Below are 20,360 nucleotides of genomic sequence, written 5' to 3' on the forward strand. Positions count from 1 at the left end.
GGGTTCTTCTGAGCAATGCCATGAAAGAACCACTTTTGTTCCATAAAGAACTAGGTTTGTAATAGAGATGTGTGAGTGTGGAGAACCTTTCAACTGGGTTGACGTGGTAAAATCTTTAAAAAGTTCATTAATCTGTCTCATGGTTCTTTATGGAACCTAAAGTGATTCATCTATGGCATCACGCAGTAGAATTCCCCGCAGCACCCTTAACTCTTAACTCCCCGGGGACACATTTTAATTAATTTTATTTATTTATTTATTTTTTGTATAATTCTAACTTGTAACTTGTGTGTTCAGTGAAGCGCTCAGCTGTTTCTCAGCAAGTTTAACTAGAAAACACAAACCAGAAATATGATAAACACCCCTCAAAAATCACCAACATACCCTCGTCAGACATCTCTGAGAACGGTCTGGGCGTGGCCTTAATATTTTAATGACTATGTGTGACTGACAGCCCTCTATAACTTGTTTACATTACCCTGACAACACACACAGCCTTGAGACAGAGGTGTTTGTTAACTTTTCAGTTGTGGTTGTGATTTCACAGATCTTTAGGGTTACGGAGGTTCTGACATTTGCAAAAGAGTTACCATGTATAGACCCATATATAGACACTGGAGGAGTGAGTGGCCTCCCCACGAGCCCCATCACCCCTTCCGCCTGGCGTCCATCACTCATACGCTTCTCTGTTTCGGTGACGGTGCTATGTGAAGTGTAAGGGATGACTGGGCACCAGGTTTAGCTTTAGTTTTAGCTTTCCAGGTTGCACAGACTCGGTTGCCATAACAATAAAACCACCTGCTTAATATTGAAAAGCCCTCCCCCCATGCCACCAAAACATCTCTAACCTGTTGAGGTATGGACTCCACGAGACCTGGTCAGAATTAACGTTTTTCAGCAGTTTGTGCTACAGTAGCTCTACTGTGGAATCAGACTGGCCCTTGGCTCCCACACTCGACAATGAGCCTTGGGCCCATGACAGGCCATAGCTGAGAAATCCCTCAAGACCTGCCTGATGTTTTTGAGATGCTCTAACCCAGTCAGTCTTCTAGCCATCACAATTTTGTTCTTGTCAAAGTGGCTCAGATTTATAGGCTTGCCCATGTCTCCTGCTTTTAAGACCAACCTCACCTTCAAGAACTTACTGTTCACTTGCTGCCCAATATACCCAGCCCTTGACAGATACCCCTGTAGATGAAGATAATCAATATTTTTCACTTTACCTGTCAGTGGTTTTAATGTTATGGCTGATCAGTGTTTGTCTTGTTGCGAATCATTTTATTTTGTCAATCATTTGAACAAGAATATCCAGCCAAGAGCAGCTCTGTGATCAGACACTGTGGTCAAACACCATTTATGATGGGCTAAAGGATGGCTGACGCATGGCTGTGCATCAACAGGTGACCTACAGTCTGCCTACAGCTGTACACCAGCATGGTGGAGCTACAAACTAGGGGTTTCTAATAAAGTGTCCTGGTAGTGTATATGATTTATCGAACTTTTAACAGTGACTGTTCTTAACCTTTCATGCAAGAATGAAGATCCAATTGCTGCATATCTTCAGTAAACATGCGCTTTATTGGGTCGTTATTTGCTTAGCCACTGTGAAAGACATCTGCTGCTCCTCTGGCTAAAGTGCAGCTATACATATTCAACCATGAGTCATTACCCCTCCTTATCAGGGAGAGAGAGAGAGAGAGAGAGAGAGAGAGAGAGTTCAGGCAGTGTCAGACTTTGTCTTGGCCTAATTAATTCATACCGATTGTCCTGATAAAACCTGGAAGCAGGAAGGTCATCTATCTCTTTCACTTGCTCCAACATACCCTACCCTTCTTCTTTGTCTGAGCACACAGTGCATGCAGTGTGATTTGGCAGACCAGGCTGAATGGATCAGCGTCCTCCGTGTCTTTTGCGAGACGGAGCACTGGGCTGTTGTTACCGGACTCATTCTCCTGGACGGGTTTGACCAGGCTGTGTTTATGTGCATCACTTCCACGCCCCCAGTGTGCACACTCGAGCCTGCTTGCCTGTTGCTAAGCCTTTGAAGGTCTTTTCACGTCACAGGCTTTCAAACGTGGGGCTGTGCAGGAGCGGGCACTTCTGAGATCACGGCAGTTTAAACCATGAGGAGGGAAAAAGAGGGGTAGATGGGTAAAGTGTGGGAAGAGGAATGAGAAATACGATGAAACAAAAAATGCTAATTATTCAAATCGAGCAGGTCAGCAAAATGTAGGCCAATTCCACCCGCTAAATACACTGTGTCCGAATGTTTGTGGACACCCCTTCTAATGAATGCATTCAGCTACTTTCAGTTGCACCTATTTCTAACACAGATGTGCAAATGCATGCACACACACACACAGCTTATATAGTCCCTGTAGGGAAGTACTGCCAATAGAATAGGACCCTCAGTAGCAGATAAACATGAACCTATTGGCACCATGCTGCCTAATGCCAGGTGTGGACTACACTGGTATAAAGCCCCCCAGCATTGAGCTGTGGAGCAGTAGAACTGTGTTCTCTGGAATATTTTGGGATGGGGTGGGGTGGTGATCATCCAACATCCTGACTTCACTAATGGGCAGGTGGTGTATTCTTGATCAAGTAAATTAATGCTAGCTAGAAATCTCAAGGTGATGTTCTAGTAGGCCTAAGTCGTTGGATTGTGGCAGTGTGTATGTGTGAAGGTAGAAATACCACTCTTACCATGCAGCTACAGTCTAATAATGTGCATTAATATATACACATTTACTCATTTATCCAGACCATTAAATATCCTTAATAGCCTATATAACCAAATCATCTCCATTTAGTTTAGCATACAACTTAGGCCTCCTTTAGCCCCCGGCACAATATTACAATATAATACAGTGGAAGAGAGTGTCCTCTCTATATCCCCTTCCAAATGCTTGAGTGACTATATGGTCACTCAAGCATTTGGAAGGGATGTTTTTAAAATGATGACCAACACACATTCAACCAAAATGTGTGTCCAAGCCCACTTACATATAGTTTGCATATTGCCATCAAAAAAGACTGGAGGTCTGTTATTCTCCCTGTTTGTAATTAGCTGTGCCCACATTGTGCGCTGAATAGATCAATACAGGTAAAGGTCCTCTGCATTTTGCAGCATTTTTGGGAGTTAACACACACATACACACACACACACACTAGTGAACTAGGGGCAGTAAGCACACACACACACAGAGTGGTGGGCAGCCAACTCCTGCACCCGGGGAGCAGAGAGGGTGAAGGGCCTTGCTGAAGGGCCCAGCAGTGGCAGCTTGCCAAGCCTGGGTATCGAACCCACAACCCTGTCATCAATAGCCCGGATGAGCCACCGCTGAGCCACCACTACCCACAATGATCCAAAAATGACCTGGAGTTAAATCTGTTTACACAAATCTCCACTATAATTAAGATCAGTGCTAACTAAAGACCTGCAGTTTCACGAAAATATCAAAAAGTAGCTTCATTGAAGGATATGTAAAAGAATAGAGTGAGGAGATGCAGTGTGTGGCCATATCGCTCTGCCCTGGGGAACAGAGAGATGGGTGGAAAGCTGAGGAGAGATGAAGAGGAGAGGAAGAAGAGAGAGTGCTTGTTTAAACCGAAACATATTGCTGCTCTGAGTAGTGATAGTAAACAACATGCTCATCAGCAGCAGCTCTGTGGATCAGCTGCAGGAGAGAGAGATTTTTTTACGGCATGGAGCTCTCTCAAGGCTTTGCCAGTTCACTGAATTAATTTATACCTTGATTACGTAAGAACACACACACACTCACAGAGATACAAACACACATGGCAGCGATGATTCAGCCTTACTATCCGCTCCTGCTCTGCACCGTTCTGGAGGGGGGGAAAAAATCTGCATAAATGTCCTTAATTTCAGAGGTAGATGTTTTTACCATGCTGAGTCAACAGCTGCAATGTTACACAACACTCAGAATGGCCTCCACGATCCTCCTGAGCTCAAACGCTTTCAGCCTGAATTTCTCCTGTTGAAAGGTCCGGTGTCTGTGTGTGCATGGGCCGTACTGTTCCAGTCCCCTTAAGAAAGATTCCTCATCAGTGAGATGCTGCTTTTGTGCACCCATTAATTCATTCAGCTTTCCTTTTTCTTCCCCGAGTCCTTTCATGCCAGTGTGAGTGCTACTTAATGGTAGCGAACTTGTCTGGAAGGGAAACTTGGACCTCAGACCCACCTCAGAAAACCCGGTACCTCACAAACACTTGGTATAGTAAAAGTCTGGAATTACGACTTGTCTGTAAAGGACAAAGACCTGGACTGGAACATATTTTCCTCTTTGAAAAACTTTGCTTACCAACTAATCCTTTACAAAATTGCACATAGATTTGATATCGCCCCACACTGGCCATTCCAAATGAAACTGTTTACTTTATAACTTATGCCACAAATGCTCCCTGCGTGTTACTGGTACGTTTATGCACTTTCTGGCAATATCCTCCAATCAATCAATCAATCAATCAATCAATCTGCTGAATCAGGAATATCCTTTTTCTTTACTTTAGTTTTTGAGAGGATTCTACTTTTAATATGACTGGGAGAAAAGAAGTGTTAATGGCTGCTAGTACAGTATCTTAAAAGTCAGGATTGAGCAGGGTGTTCTTGTACTAGAGCGAATCACTGCCAGATTACATCATGCCAGGGCAGCCACGGTGAAAAAAACGTGGTCCGAGGCTATTGACTTTGTTAGAGATTTGTCTAATCAGACATGAAACTGTGTGTGGTGTAAAATTGTATCCCATTTAATGTATTGTCATTTATTTATATACTTTCTCAGCCTCATTGTGGTGCATCAATGTCTTTGTTTATTCTATGTCTTATTTTGGAAAAATAATAGAAATATATTCACAAAAAACAAAAAGAAAACCTGGTACCTAAAGCAGCACTGAACTAGGTCATCATCTGAAGTGAAGTTTGGTGAAGTTTGGTTCAGTTAGTGTGAAAAGTAATGAGTGTATCCTGAAATTGCACCCTCTCAGCACCCTCAGATGATCTCTGCTACAGGCTGTAGAATACTGGAAACATCTAGCTTCCTTCTTGCTCTACCCTGTGCCACGCCCCCCACCTGGTTTCACCTTGTTACTCTTCCTGCTTGTAATCTTTCCTCCCCCTTTACACACAATATAGGGAAAAAGGATTTGGGACACCTACACATTACACCTACAGGACCTTTTATGACATCCCATTGTAAATCAATTGGCATTAATATGGAGTCAGCTCTCCTTTGCAGCTCCAACAGCAGCAGGTTTGGAGCTCTGCAGTTATTGAGTCGTTGAATACTTTTCTGGACTATGCTCTGAGCTCAGAACTCAGCCCTGACCTCGCTCTGTGACTTTACATGGTCGGACACTTCGTAGCTGAGCTGCTGTGGTTCCTAAACACTTCCACTGTTCAATAATACCACTCACAGATGATGGGGAACATCTAGGAGGGAAGAAGTTTCAGCAGCTGGCTTGTTGTGGCAGCGGTTGCTTCTATCACATACAGAACCACAGTTAAGTGAGTTCAGTGAGCCCTTTAGTGTGTACAAACTTTAGTATGTACAAAGTACGTAAAAACCTACTCAGAGCCCATGCCCACTTACCTTGGCATACTGACCTCAAGTTCACTCTGGAGAATGTGCATCCTCTTTTCCTCAACCATGAATGACTATAAACTCTACCATTTAATAATACATGTTCTCCAATCTTCTATGCAATCTGTCCAAGACTGTATCATCAGCACTGTGTGCAGTGTGACCTGCAATAAAAGAGGACTCCTTAGTCTACAATGGCCTTAAGGCGCACTATGCAGTGAAGTCCAGTGTAGTCTAACATGGAGAGCATGAGTCAGCCAGCCAGTTTCAGTTTGATCAAAAGCACCATGTCACGACCGTCTTCATAACACATAGCAGAACACGTTCCTAATGCTAACAGCCAGGGTAGCTGCAGGACAACAGGTGTAATCATGTTTGACAGCTGAATGCTGTTGACAAGGCCCTGTCCACCTCCATGTGGTTGTTTTCCAAAAGGGGAACAGAGAAACGCACCTGCCTCTTTGTGCTCCACCTGGTGAATATCAATACACACAGCCAGTGCACCTTCCCCATTTCAATGCCTGCAGTAGGGAATGTAGGTGCATGAGCATCTTTGATGTAGTGTAGTCGATCAGACAAGACGTGTTTAGTGTCTGACAGATGCTTCTTCAGTCTTGCTGATGAAGGTAACAAGGAATGGAAGATTATCTACAATAATGAATACTGGCTGGTTAAACCTGAATGACTACAGAAAACATCAGGACAGCACAATCAATGTCTCTTTCAAGCAACCACAGGTCTAGCGCCTCTGCTGGCTGGTTGCAGTTTGATGTGTATCTCCCCCCATCCCCATATAACAGTTAGTTTTCTCTGTGCTTATATTGGTACATGTATTATTTTCCCCCAGAAATCAGTTTGGAAGCTCAATGAAGACGGTCTGAGACACACTCGGTCTCGGAGAAGGGGACGGACCTACCAAATGAGTAGACGAGTCTGGCTCCACCTCTGGTGACTACTGTGCAGTAACACTTTGGTCGTAAATTTGACAACAAATTGAACAGAACGGAAGGAAATGGAACCACTGTGCTTTCCACAGTCATTGCTTTAGACTGATTGGTTAAAAACATTGAGCCCCTAAAAAAATCTTAAATGTTTTGACGTAGTTCCTAAACAAATGACCGGTGGTTTATTTAGGGGTGGGGCCATGCCACTATGTTGCCTTGTTAAAAGTCCTAGTGATTTATACTGGTTACTGATCTTAAAACCAATCCACCAGAACCTGAAATGGGCCAAAATGTGTGTCCATGAATGTGTAAAAGATCATTTAGAATGGTCAGAATGTGACCATGAGCTGGATATGAGTGATGTATCTTAAAATCTGCCATTCTGCACCTTCTTTATCTGTACTTATAGGTTGCCAGATATTCATCTCCAGAATAAAAAAATACAGTGATTTTCAATTCCAATATAATCACTGTATTCAATATTTGTGACCCTGTAGTTCATTAAATAATGATCTCAAAACTAACCCCCCACACAAAAAAGTATCAATCCATCCCTGAGAGCATTTTCAAATTGCCATTTCTATGGCAATGCTCAAAAACTCCTTTGTAGCTCCTTTATTTTTATGAGTATATGATTTATGAGACCTTTTCTTTAGTTTTGAGGGGCAATGACCCAGTGCCAACCCCTCATGATAATTGGCATCATGGAAACTGCAGGCCTTGCCTTAAACCGTGTGAAGATATTCAGTAATAGCCTCTTATAGACTTGCTCTTGTGGTTTCTGACTTTTCATGACTCTCATCATTAGAACCTCAGGTGCTGAAAATGACTTTCAGTAATGAGGAACTACATTTTCCAAGTTCTCATCTGGTTTGATGCTTGGCTATGTGATTCTTGGACGAACCTTTGAATCTATGCAGAAGCTTAACCTTAATCAATGAAATACTTTACAGAAGGTATTTGTAGCGGTTTATTACTAAAGATTACACCAGAGCCAATATCTCACAGTACAACATGACTTTAACTGTATTATTGTGAATATATATACCACCTTTCTATTACCTACACTACATGGATAAAGGTTTTTGGACACCTGCTCATTCAAGTATTAGATGGTCAGCTCCATCAATCCAGAGAACACGGCTCTTCTGTTTAACAGCTAAATGCTCAGGGGCTGTATACCCCTCTAGCCCATGTGTGGCATTAGTCAGCATCTTCTCAGAGAGTCCTTTTCTATTCAATACTTCTCTTCAGGTACATGATAATCTGTGTGTGTGTGTGTGTGTGTGTGTGTGTGTGCATTTGTCCATCTGTGGCAGCAATGGGTGCAACCTAAAGTAGCTTAATGCATTTGTTAGAAGGGCTGTCCACAAACATTTGGACATATAGTGTATATGTGTTAGATTTTGAGACAATGACCTCAGAAATTAATAAACAAGAACATTTCTTAACAAAGAGAAGTAGAGCTGACCTGGAAGCAAGTGCTGCGTTTAAACACTGAGGGTCATACAGCTCTCCGTTCTCCACCTCATGGATTGGCGAGTTTAACCGTGTCTTGATCATGTTTCATTTCCTGTGCATAATATCATATAAAATTGGCATTATATGGTTAAAAAGATCTTCACACCCCCTTCATCTCATTAGCAAAAACTGCTCTTCAAAGAACCTCCGATTAAAAGGTTCTGTAGGAGACCCAGGCTTTTTTCTAAAGGCCCTTTTTGGCCTCTTTACTTTAAAGAGTGCTCTCAAATTTCTTAACCTGTGAAGACTTTCTTTCTTTTTGCCCTCTGGGTACTGTTCTGTTGGAGGATACTGTCTGCCTGCGCTTCCTTGTTAGTATTTAAGCAGTTTCTTCCTCCTGGCCACTTTAACCTGCAAAGTAGCTTTTCTTTACTTTGAGACTCTTTCCTTTGCCCGAAGGCTATGAGGGTTGTGTAAGTGTTTTTATGTTCTGTCCCAAACTGAATCACCAGGAGCAGCAGAGTAAAAAGAGATGATTAACTACTGGCTTGTGCTTGTGCCAGATGGACTGGTGTACCCTAAATATGCACTAATATTTTGATGATCCTTTATGTTTCATAGTGATTAACGGCACATTGGACACGAAACAATCCCACATCCAAGGCTTAATTGTGCCTAGAGGACGCCAGATGGCACACTGCTACGGCAAACATTAGGTTCGAAAGCCGACAACGGTTCGATTGAAAATGCCTGGATCAGCCCCCGGTCCTGATTCACTAGATCAGATCGAGACATCCCTAAAAATTATAATAATTTCATTAAAAAAAATGTGGTGTAAAGTCACCTTTAAACCACAAAGTACAGTCACTCCGCTGGCTGTAATCCAATCTGCAATTAAGTAACTTATGTAGAGTAACTCTGGCAGCAGGATGTGGGAACATCCAATCCAATTGGGCGGGACATTTGAGAGCCATACAAATTTTTTTTTCTCCCAATTTGGTGCTGCTAATTAACCCACCCATTCATAGCACCAGCAATGCTCTTGACTCTAGGAGGGTGAGGAGTTAGCACATTTCCAAATCTCACTGCCACTGATGCGGCGTTGCCAGACAGCTGAGACTTGGAGGAAAGCGCTGTGCCCCTAGCTCCACCGCACCAGCTAACAGCAGCTAACTGTGCCGGCCAACATCACTTTAGAGTGATGAGGTAGAGGAGCGCCATCTGCCCACCCGGAGAGAGCCTGGCCAGTTGTGCTCTCTCTGACTTCGGCTACAGATGGCAAAATGGCATGTCTCAGGATTGGACCTTGCGACCCCCCCCAGGCCAAAGTAGTAGCGCGTTATGCTGCTGAGCCCCTGAGCTATGTTATGAAGAGTGCTGCGAGAGCGAGCCATCACAGGGGTATAATCTCACTGTGATTAAAATGAGTTAATTAAACTCTGATACACAGCCATTAGTGTGGGCTACACTTTAAACAGATCACACTGATTTTTTTCAACTGGAGTGAAGTGATCGATTGTGCGGTGAACTGAAGTGATCGTGATTTAGTCCCAGTGTTAAAAAGTCTTGTTTTTCACACATACACACAAACACACCAATTGCCAACCCCAAACCTCTTACATTCACCTTGCTGCCTTGCCTTGTCTCGCCACGACAAGGTTTAGATACTTCATTCGTTTATGATACTCCAGGCACTTGATCTGGAAGCTCTTGTACCGAGACGATGAAACAAAGACTGATTTTTAGAAGTGGAAAACCTGTTGTCTTGCTGTCATCTGTGACCAAGTAGTGAGATGAAAAATGTCCCTCAGACAGCCAAGGTTAGCGTCTACAGCCAAACCTTTCAAACAGACCTTACAATAAATTAGTACAAGATTCCCTGTTGGAGACACAAAGCCTTGGGCTATTACAGGGGTCAGATGTGATAAGCAGTCACTTTGTAGACATACTGTTTGGATGTTTGGGATATTTATAACACACACACACACACACATATATATGTATATGTGAGTGCTTTATTTTGCGTATTTAGATCAAATGTGTGTGTGTATATATATATGTATGTCTATGAATGTGCGTGTGTGTGTGTGTGTGTATATATATATATATATATATATATATATATATATATATATAATTATTCTCACACGCACAACTTGATCTAAATACAGTGCAAAAAAAAAGCATTCACAATGGGATTGAGCAAGTCGCTTATACACTATATGGACAAAAGTATTGGGAGATACTAAAAAAGAGTTGATCCTGCTTTTGTTGGAGTAACTGTCTAAACCATGCAGGAAAGGTGGAAAGGTTTTCCACTAGATTTTGGAGCATTGCTCTAAAGGATTTGATTGCATTCAGCAACAAGAACGCTAGTGAGGTCAGGATGTTGAATGATCATTACCCCACCCCGTCCCAAACTCCCCAACTCATCCCATTCAAAAGTACTGGATGGAGCACCAACCATCATTCCCGAGAACACCGCTCCACAGCTCAATGCTGGGGGGATTTATATCTCTCTAGCCCACGCCTGGGGCATCTTAAAGTAGCTGAATGAATTTATTAATTACAAGAAAGGGGTGTCCACAAACATTTAGCATAGCCAGTTCAGCTACTGGACTGATATGGGGAGAGAACTCCTCACAGACAATGACCGGAGCGAGGACCGAGCCCACAACCCCAGACCCCTCGAGCTATGTCACACAAGCACTACCTGCGGCACCACTGTGTCGCCCACTATGTCAGCTATCAGCAAACGAGTTCCTGTTTTCTACCTAACACTAAAACATCAGCCTCGAGGTTCTCAGGGACAACAAATATAAGTGGTGACGTACCTTAGGTTCAGTCAAATTTTTGGATGCGAAGAAGTTCCCCCACAAGGGGGCGCTATTATGACTCAGTTAGCTGAACTAGCTTCAGTGTGTCCTTGTTACCTACCTTCCTTTTTACACTTTATTGCTTTAACATTTTGGTTGCTGGAATTTGGGAATTTCTAGAAATGAAAGTGCACTAGAAGTCCTCAGAGCTGTACTGCGTGAATGTGTGTGTGTGTGTGTGTGTGTGTGTGTGTGTGTGTGCCAGATTCACGTTATGTCAAAAAGAGAAAAATGGCAAAGGTTTGAAAGGTTTTAAAGTAGTTTTAAAGGTCTAGTGAGAAATTGAAGTTGACGGGGAGTGACGGGTGCTCTGTAGAAGTGTGTGCTTGTGCTGTACTGTATTCCAGCAGTAGCAGTATTAACCTCTTAAACTCCTTGAAAGCACCGGTGGCACCGGTTTTTTAATAAATAAAAAAAAGTGCCAAAGGATTTGCGCTCTTCTTGAGTACAGTTCTCAGTAGCAGCTCAGTGAATCAGTGTACAACATTTTGGTTGTTGGAATTTGGGAATTCCTGGAAATGAAAGTGCACTAGAAGTCCTCTAAGCTAGACTGGGTGAGTGTGTGTGTGTGTGTGTTTGTGTGCGTAGAAAAGGGAGTTAGAACAGTGCTGCCCTACGGGTTGTGGCTTCTTGGAAAATGTCATGACAAAGAGAGTGGCAGGGGCAGAAGAAGAAAGAAAGAAAGATGGAGTAGGGTGAGAGGAGAGACAGGGAGAGGGTAAAGAGGGGAGGAAATAGAGACGTAATGAGAGCGTGAGGCCGAGGGTGTGGAGTCGAGACGGAGAGCATACGTCTTCCTGATGGAAAACTGTTCAAAGTCACTGAAGTCATCAGAAAGGTTAGATTAAAACTCGGTCATACTCTGAGCCATTCGTCAAACTGCTCAAGTGAACAGTGGGAAAGGTTAACTCGGATATGAAACAGAGAGAAACAGAGACAGAGAGCAGCAGAAGAAAGAAAATGAAGTCACAGAACAGGAGAAGCTTTACCGTTTCGGACGATGGGACTGAGTAAATCTCAAATCTCTTTGATGGCTTGTTATTGTCAGATAACAAAGTTCAGCTTATCAGGCAGTGTAGCATCAGTTTCCCATCACAACCACAGCAAATTTATTGGAATTAGCACTCCCACACTCCTACATGTTGTAAGTACAAGCCAGATGCTTTCTTAGAAAAACCACACAGGCTTGGAAGACCAGGCAGAATTAAGCGGCCATCAGACCCACAGAATTAGACCCTGGAACTGAATCAGAATTGGGCCTGATTCACATCAGGGTCATTTTCCTAATTACAGACAAACCGTGTCAGCAATAATTGTGGAGAAAGAAAAATGACCCTCATCTACACTGTATGTCCAAATATTTGTGGACACCCCTTCCAACAGACGCATTCAGCTACTAATGCCTGGCCTGTGTTAGAGGGGTATACAGCCCCCCAGCATTGGGCTGTGGAGCAGTGGAACTGTGTTCTCTGGAATGATGATTGGTGCTCCATTCAATACTTTTAGGATGAGTTGGGAAGTTGGGAAAGCGGTGAAGTGGTGGGAACCCTACATCATTATCTGGACACAGGCAATGCTCCCAAATCTAGTAGAAAGCCTTGTTCCCTGTACAGGAGCGACTGCTACTCCAACAAAAGCAGAACCAACTTTTTTTGATGCCCTTCATTTTGGAAGAAACAATGACTGAGCAGGTGTCCAAATACTTTTGTCCATATAATGCCCGTTTTGAAAGGGTTTTGCAAGTCAAAACAGCTGTATTAATTGGGGGTCTCCCCCCTTTGCTGCAGTAACAGCCTCTACTCTTCTGGGAAGCCTTTACAGGAGATGTTGGAACATCCTGTGAGGATTTGCTTGCATTCAGCCCCAAGCACATTAGTGAGGTCAAGTACTGATGTTGAATTATTGGTTCTGGTATTACAAACCCCTCCCAAAGGGGTCTGGGCAGGGGGCTTTAAACCCCACTACATGATGATTGGTATTTGGCACGGTGACCCCAGGCTCCAGAGCTTCCCATTGTACTCGCTAGGTCTTTTGGTTCTACAAGCTGTAGGTGAGCAAGTGTAAATCAGCAATGTGTGCAAGGGGTTCACTACTCTGAGTTTACTAATTAGGGGATGCTTTTGGATATAGAATAGAGCATTTCTATTGGTCCGTTCAGAGACTATGTAAAGAATCACTGCCAGATTCACATAATGTCAAAAACAGGAAAATGGAAGATCTAGCGAGAAATTGAAGTTGACGGGGAGTGATGGGTGCTCTGTAGAAGTGTGTGCTTGTGCAGTGCTGTATTCCAGCAGTAGCAGTATTAACCTCTTAAACTCCTCGGAACCACCAGTGACTCCTGGCTTTTTAATAATAATAAAAACCTGCTAAAATATTTGTGCTGAGTACAGTTCTCAGTAGCAGCAGTGAATCAGTGTAGAATCCAGATGTCATTGTAGAAGCCTCAAAACTGAACAAGACAAAAAGCATCAATGTCAACACGTAAACAATATGTTGATCAGAGAAACTAAAAACCCAACCTGTTCAATATTTATAACGCAGAGGAGCTGCCACACGATCTACTGTATCCCATGATTAAATGGCGGTGTGTGTGCTGCTGGTGTGAAACCCATTTATGTCGCTTCTGATAACACGGAGGAGGATGAGTCACCACAAACAGGCTGTTTTCTGTTTAAACTGTTACCAAATACTGTCAAGTGTGTATGTGTATGTGTTGTACCCCTTACCCACAGCCAAAAATTAAAAAAAAAGGAGTGTATCGTGGTGTTGAAGATCCTCCTCTGGCCTTAATTACTGCGTCATATTTTCAGCACATTTTCTTCAAATGCTCTGAAGCATCTGCCTCCCACACATTCTTCACAGCTGTCCACACAACACCTGTAGAGCTCGAGATCTGGCTTTTCATCTTCACACATTTCCCAGCCCTTTCCCCAGGGGTTGTGTTGTCCTGGTGAAAAGGACAACAATTAGCCACATGCATTAATTCTTCTCAAATGCTCCACCTGATACCCCAGTCTCATGAGGTTCCTGTCCATTTTAGGCTACTTGTCCACTAACTTTGGGGATTTGATTTAATTGTGGGCTTCCACTTATTTGGAGAGCCCCCGTTCACCTTATTCTGCATCCCCACTTTCAAGAGTTTCTTCTGCTTTGGAGTTGAATGTCCAATCATTTCATATTAGACGGTTTACGGTCGTATCGTGTTCATAGTGAATGCAGTCTGAAGTAGGCTGCTGCTGAGGCCGCTGATCATAACACTAACATGCCAACAGGCTAGCTTATGTTGTTTCGAGCTATTTAGAGCATAGTTAAGTTTTCATACACAACCAAAAGACTGTGCTGAGAGTGCTGCGTGTCACCATATCCAAAAAAGAGTCTAAGATTGAAGTTGCTAAAGTGTCTCTCTACCTTAACACACACACACACACACACACACACACACACACACACATTAGTTTGGTAGCAGTTACTGAGTAACATGTCTTTAGATTAATAACAGTATAATAAGCCTGCTCGTAAAGTGCTGGTGTTTGCGCTCTATGTGCTCTTCTTACTAGTTTGCTCTGCGTTGAAGGCGGACCTTGCTGGAGAAAAGACCTTTCACTATATTGACATTGTTGCCATAGTTGACCATGTGCGTCACTGCTGTCTGGCTGACCCAGGGGCAGACGAGTGTGTGTGTGTGTGTGTGTGTGTGTGTGTGTGTGTAAGAGAGAGAGAGAGAATTAGAGACAGGAGATGGAACAGAATAAGATGTATTCTAGGACAGTTTCTGCTCTCAATGTTTATATACTCTGACTCAGAGGCCGAGAGAGAGAGAGAGAGCTGATACTGTTCTGGCTCTAAAGAGAGAGTAGTATTTCATGAATAGAGAAGAGAAACTGATTGCCGCTGTAAAACTGGCTTTTCAGCTCAATTGTTTAAAATATGGCTGTACTATCTTCTACACTGTTGAAGGCTCAGACAACAACATAATTAAAAATGCAGCTCAGAAAACACACAACAGCCTGATCATGAAGGCCAGCTCTCTGGTAGGAGTAAATCTGGAGACTCTGGCGGTTCTGGAAAACACAACATCTCTTTTTAGAAGCTGGGCTGTGTTAAAGACACTCTGATACTGCTCAACATTCTCTTCTCTCTATAAAATCCTCTCAGGACTAACTCTGTCTCTTTACCTTCTCCGAGTAAATGGTCACCCAGCCCGACCTGCTGAAAGATTGCCCACTGAGGTCCCCTCTACCTGCGTCAGACCAGCTGCCACCTACCAGCAGGCCTCGACTCCCACCACCACCCCTTGACAGACCAGCGGCACACCTTCCTACCACTGCTACCTGTTTAATGGCCATGTTCAAACCTAAATGGACTCTTAACTATCTACCACTATTAATATTATCACTATTACCCATAATTACTCCCATTACTCTGACCATCACTGCCATGACTATATTAATTCATACTACACCATGATTAATATATTATGATTATGATAAGAGCAGTTCAACAGTATAGATGGTATAGTTTGGTCATTTTTATAAATAGTGTTTAAATAGTTCTGATCAGAGAAGGATGGGTCGGTTCCCCTTGTGAGTCTTGGTTCCTCCCAAGGTTTCTTCCTCCAGCTCTGAGGGAGTTTTTCCTTGCCACTGTTGTCATTGGCTGCTCACTGGGGGTCTTGGATCTTTCATGTCTTCTTACTGTCTTTTACTAATTACTAATTATGTGATGTTGCTTTGTGATGACAACATTTGTAAAAAGCTATACAAATAAATTTGACATGACTTGACTAAAGAGTGTGCCATGTCACATGACACAATCATTTTCTAAGGCTTAGAAGCCATGCTTCTGTAGAAATTTGAGTGTAGAGCTTTGAGTGATAAATGAGACGAAGATGAATTTCAAGGCAGGATCTCGAAGGGTTTACACAGTGGAGTGTTTTCTCTGCTGTAGCACACCTGATTCCACTCGTGAGGAGCCTGATAATTAGCTGAGGACATGGGCTGGGCATGTTGGAGCAGGGAAAGTTGAGATGTCCTCCAGGAACAGATGCGAGATCTGCAGGCCTCGAGGGTGGACAGAGCCCACAGCAGCAAATTTGTGAACCTGAGGTGAAGCTGTGAGATGCTAGATCTTCAGAAAGGAAATACAAGCAAGACACACAAAAAAGCAAGACACATAAATTGGTGTGGTTTCTGCTGCTGTTTTCTGCTGTAAACTGCAGCTACATTCTTCTTCCATGTCCCAGCTTTGAACACTGTGGTCAGAGAGAAGGGTCAGTCGTGCTACAGTGCCCATGGAGCAGAAAGGGTTGCTCAAGGCATATCTACTTAGATATGCATTCATTAGAAAGGGGTGTCCACAAACTTTTGGACATATAGTGTGCACCATCTATAATGCCTAAATTGCAATTAAACATGATCTAAAGGACAAACCCAAAGAAAGATGATGGCGTGGGGACCACCACCTCTCTAGTACGTGGGCTTGGAGTATCTTAAGGAGACCACTTAGCCATGGTTTGCTCCCTGGCTGCTCCCGCATGGCTCTCAGGTCACTCCCAAACCCCATTTCCCCGACACAACACACCTGAAAGAGAGCAATCTTGTTCACTGACCCAAGAGTGATTACATAAAGGGTGAAAAAGTTAATCTCTCAAAGAGTACATTGGCTGGACCTATTTGTCTTGCGTCCAGTCCCCCAGAATGCAGCGCTTTGGCCCTACTGATTCAACTCATGAAGCACTTTGACGACTCAAACCAAATCTGTGATTGAAATACGGTGGCCTGTGAACCTCTGTGATTTTCTTTCTGTCTGTGTGTCTACCAGACACAGAGGCGCAGGCCTGCGTAGAGTGCAATCACCAGGTCACCAGAGGCAGCATGCATTTGTGTGTGTGTGTGCGCGCGCAAAGCATCCGACGGTAAGCAGCTAATGGAAGAATAAGAAGTGGCTAATCGTGGAGGGATGCGCAATCGGCTTACGCGAAGAGGCTCAAGTGTTGTGGGTCACTCGGCAGCATTGCAGCCTATCAAATGCTTGCACCTGCATTTGTGGGAGTTGGGAGCTATGTAAGGGTGTTGACGGCCGTCTGCACTCCAAGTGTCTTATGCAATTAAAACGTTTTTTTTTGGATGGCTGCTCCAGGAGGAGGTGTAACTCCAACTCAAGACAATCACAAGCGAGCGAGGGTGGGTTGGGGGCTTATGCTAATGTGCTGGGAAGGAAAGAGAACAATAGAAGTTGGGCTAAAAAGATTGAGGCCATCCCTAGGCCCCAAATTTCATTTATGGAGAGTTTAAAAATGGATCCAACTAATGCCCAAACATCTGCAAACATGGAGTCAGGACGGATTGTCACACCGGACGTTCTGACACAATATAAACAAAGATGGCACCTCCCTTCATTTTGTGTTCAGAGTTCCAGGGCATTTCCAGGCTACTATAACCGCTGCAGTGGTGGGCGAAACAGCTTTAGGTATTTTTAGGTATTTGTTCTTCGGAACATGAGAGAATGTGTAGGAGAAACAGCTGGATGGAGAGACTGATGAAAAGGGAATCAGTAAGAGCAATCAGCAGGAGGTGAGTCGAGTGCGGAGAGCAAAGAAAAGAGGGAGGGTGAGTGAGAGCACCATCAGTCAGGAAAGGAGAAAATGAGCAACAGCATGAGAGTGAGAAAAAGAGAGCGTGGGGAGAATGAAAGTGTGTGTGTGTGTGTGTGTCAGTTATAAGGCTGGACGTGTGGGCAGATGAGCCATGTCTGTGTAATGAGGTCAGCACTTACTGTGAGGCAGAGGATGAGGTGATGACGAAGAACAACAACAGGACAGGCCTTTTTGCTGGTGACTAGTTCCCACTGAATCTGGAGTCACCACAGACGTTTGCTCCTCCTAGAGCTGTTGTTCGTACCCTTAGCCACCAGCCACTATATGGTCCTTTAGTGTCCACAGCAGTGGGCAACTTCAGACTACATTCACATGTACAAGCATAAACAGCTAGAAATGGAAATTGGAAATTCCAACACAAAGGCGGAAGATGCAAACTCTTGAAAGTGGACGAAGAGAACTGACCAATTATGAGCTCAGTTATCCTGCGCATTTTACGGTCTGTGGTTGAAGGCGCTATATTAAAAAAACATCCACCCAAACCTCCATACGCTTGCTCTTACCATTTTGTGGAGGAGAAGCTCGGTTATGTGGCTTTGTTGAAGCAGATGTGATGGGTGACTATCAGGCAAGACGTTCGCCTTAAAGCTAAATGAGCCAAGAGCCTCACAAGCGCCCAATTGGGTAAATAAAGAAATTTAAATAATAATTACAGGATAACTAAGCTCATAACTGGTCAGCTCTCTGACCTACCCACCTTATTCCTCCTCTCCCACTTTCAAGAGTTTGCATCTTCCGCCTTTGTGTTGGAATTTCCAGACATTTCATTTCTAGCTGTTTGTGCTCGTATCGTATTAAATGTGAATGTAGTCTGAAGTAGTCCACTGCTGTGGACACTAAAGGACCATAAAGTGGCTAGCTCTGCAAACCCAATGTTCAAAAAAGGCTATTTAACGTATTTATAGCTATTTACAGCAGGTTTGTATCTCAACCCTGGTCTTGGAGGCACACTGCCCTGCACATTTTAGCGGATGCCCTGCTTTAACACACTCCTGCAGGTCTGAAAGGGCTTGTTAATGAGCTGCTAAGTGTAATCAGGTGTGTTGGGAGCAGGGAAAGCACTAAACTTTGCAGGGTAAGGTGCCTCCAGGACCAGGGTTGAGAAAACACTGATTTGGAGCATAGCTTACTAGCGCTAGCTTCGTCTGAAAGCTAAGTGAGCCAAGAGCCTCACAAGCGCCGAACAGCTTCACACAAAGCTGCATGACCTTATACAAGACAGGGAGCCAGTACCATCCCGACCTGACCAGGAGTTGGAGCTACTGCCATCAGGTCTAGTAGTACTCAAAAAAAAATAAAAATCAGACCTGAATGTGCATTTAACAGGAAGGCCGGACCCTTCAAAACAACTGCACCTGCAAAAGTTGGATGCAACCTTTTTTTCCTGCACATCCAGCACCCGTACAGTCATCAGAACACGGCACAGTAATTTGCCTAAAGATTTCCTGCTCCATTCTCCCCCTGCCACAATATTCACTGATGAGTAGGATATATAATTCTTGCCATGCGAAGCAAGCCTGAGTACTGAATGAGTACATATAATTACAGAGAGACGTTATCCCATGATTACATAGAAAAGGAGCTTAATTAAGGAGTGTGTAATTATCTTGATTGTTAATGATGTGAGGCTGTAAAACACTCAGTGCTGTGGTGTTCTTTCATCTCCTCTCCTCTTCTCTCCTCATCTCTCCTCATCTCTCCCACAGATGGAGGACATCATCGCTCGAATGCAGGATGAGAAGAATGGCATCCCCATCCGCACGGTCAAGAGCTTCTTGTCCAAGATCCCCAGCGTTTTTTCAGGTGGGTGTGTTTCACTGAGCTGCTGAAGGTTTGTCCCTCTGCTAAAACTCTTTTTAAAAAACTCACACTTTTTGCTTTTTGACACTTTCACTTGTCACCTGGGTGTTAGTCGCTTGGCCTAGCAGTGTTAAAACCCCCTTAAGCTGATCGAGAGTGAGTGTTCAACATTCTAGTGTCCTACATTTACATTTGCGCTTCAGTGCCTCTGGGAAACAGACAGAGGCATTAAGAGAACTTGTGCAGCAGTGTCATAAAATCCCCATCATGGTTAGGGATGTTTTTAGGAGTCTCCTAAAACTTTTTAAAATTTACCCCAGAGAGGTTCTACTCAATCTGCGTTTATGTAAGACAGTTTACGCAAGTGGAAAACGTACGTAAGCAGGTTTCATGGTATCCAAGCTTTAGAGTTCATCCATCTGTCCATCTGTCCATCTGAGTGGATACATGCATTGCTCAGCTGAGTTGCTGATGATCTCCCGACCTTGCCTTTAATTTATCTGTAAGTACCCGGGATCAATTCTTGACCCCATGTGGCTGCTTTAGAGACTTTGATCTCTGCCCATGTCCCAGTCAGGCACAAGTATACACACAAGTATACCTAGAGTCTACATGCTCTTTCTTATAGTCTTACTCTCACTTAATTTTATCCTGACTGTCTCCTGGTTGTCAGAATACAGGTATGAATACGGACGGTGGCCATTGGAGCCGTCTAAATAAATGACGGCTCTTGTATGTAAACCTTGCTTGTTACAAGCAGTGATATGATGTATTTATCCAGTGATATGAAGCACATAATAAGTCTATTCTGGCATATGGTTGATGGGTTGCTCTATAATAGTGACCGCAGGTAATTACAATCCTACATTGTCATCAGCTGTAAAAACATGGACAGCCAGCACTGCCCCCTGCTCCTTCAGTAGACAACCACCTTCTTTCCACCTCTGCTAAGTCAAATGATGGGTATGACGTCACCAAGGAAACATGGACTGACAAGTCTCAGTACCTACCCTGCACT

General features: G+C 43.6%; 1 protein-coding gene across 2 annotated transcripts in view; it reads left to right on the forward strand.

Annotated features, from left to right (window-relative positions):
- Positions 1-20,360, forward strand: part of rgs7b (regulator of G protein signaling 7b) — a 132,658-nt gene that overhangs the window by 48,233 nt on the left and 64,065 nt on the right. For both annotated transcript variants that reach the window (XM_072667046.1, XM_072667045.1), the window contains exon 3: positions 19,249-19,345. In XM_072667046.1, the coding sequence (XP_072523147.1) occupies positions 19,249-19,345 (97 nt within the window). The remainder of the gene's footprint in view (positions 1-19,248; positions 19,346-20,360) is intronic.

This window comes from Salminus brasiliensis, chromosome 22 (assembly GCF_030463535.1).
Source record: "Salminus brasiliensis chromosome 22, fSalBra1.hap2, whole genome shotgun sequence".
In the NCBI taxonomy this organism is placed as follows: Eukaryota; Metazoa; Chordata; class Actinopteri; order Characiformes; family Bryconidae; genus Salminus; species Salminus brasiliensis.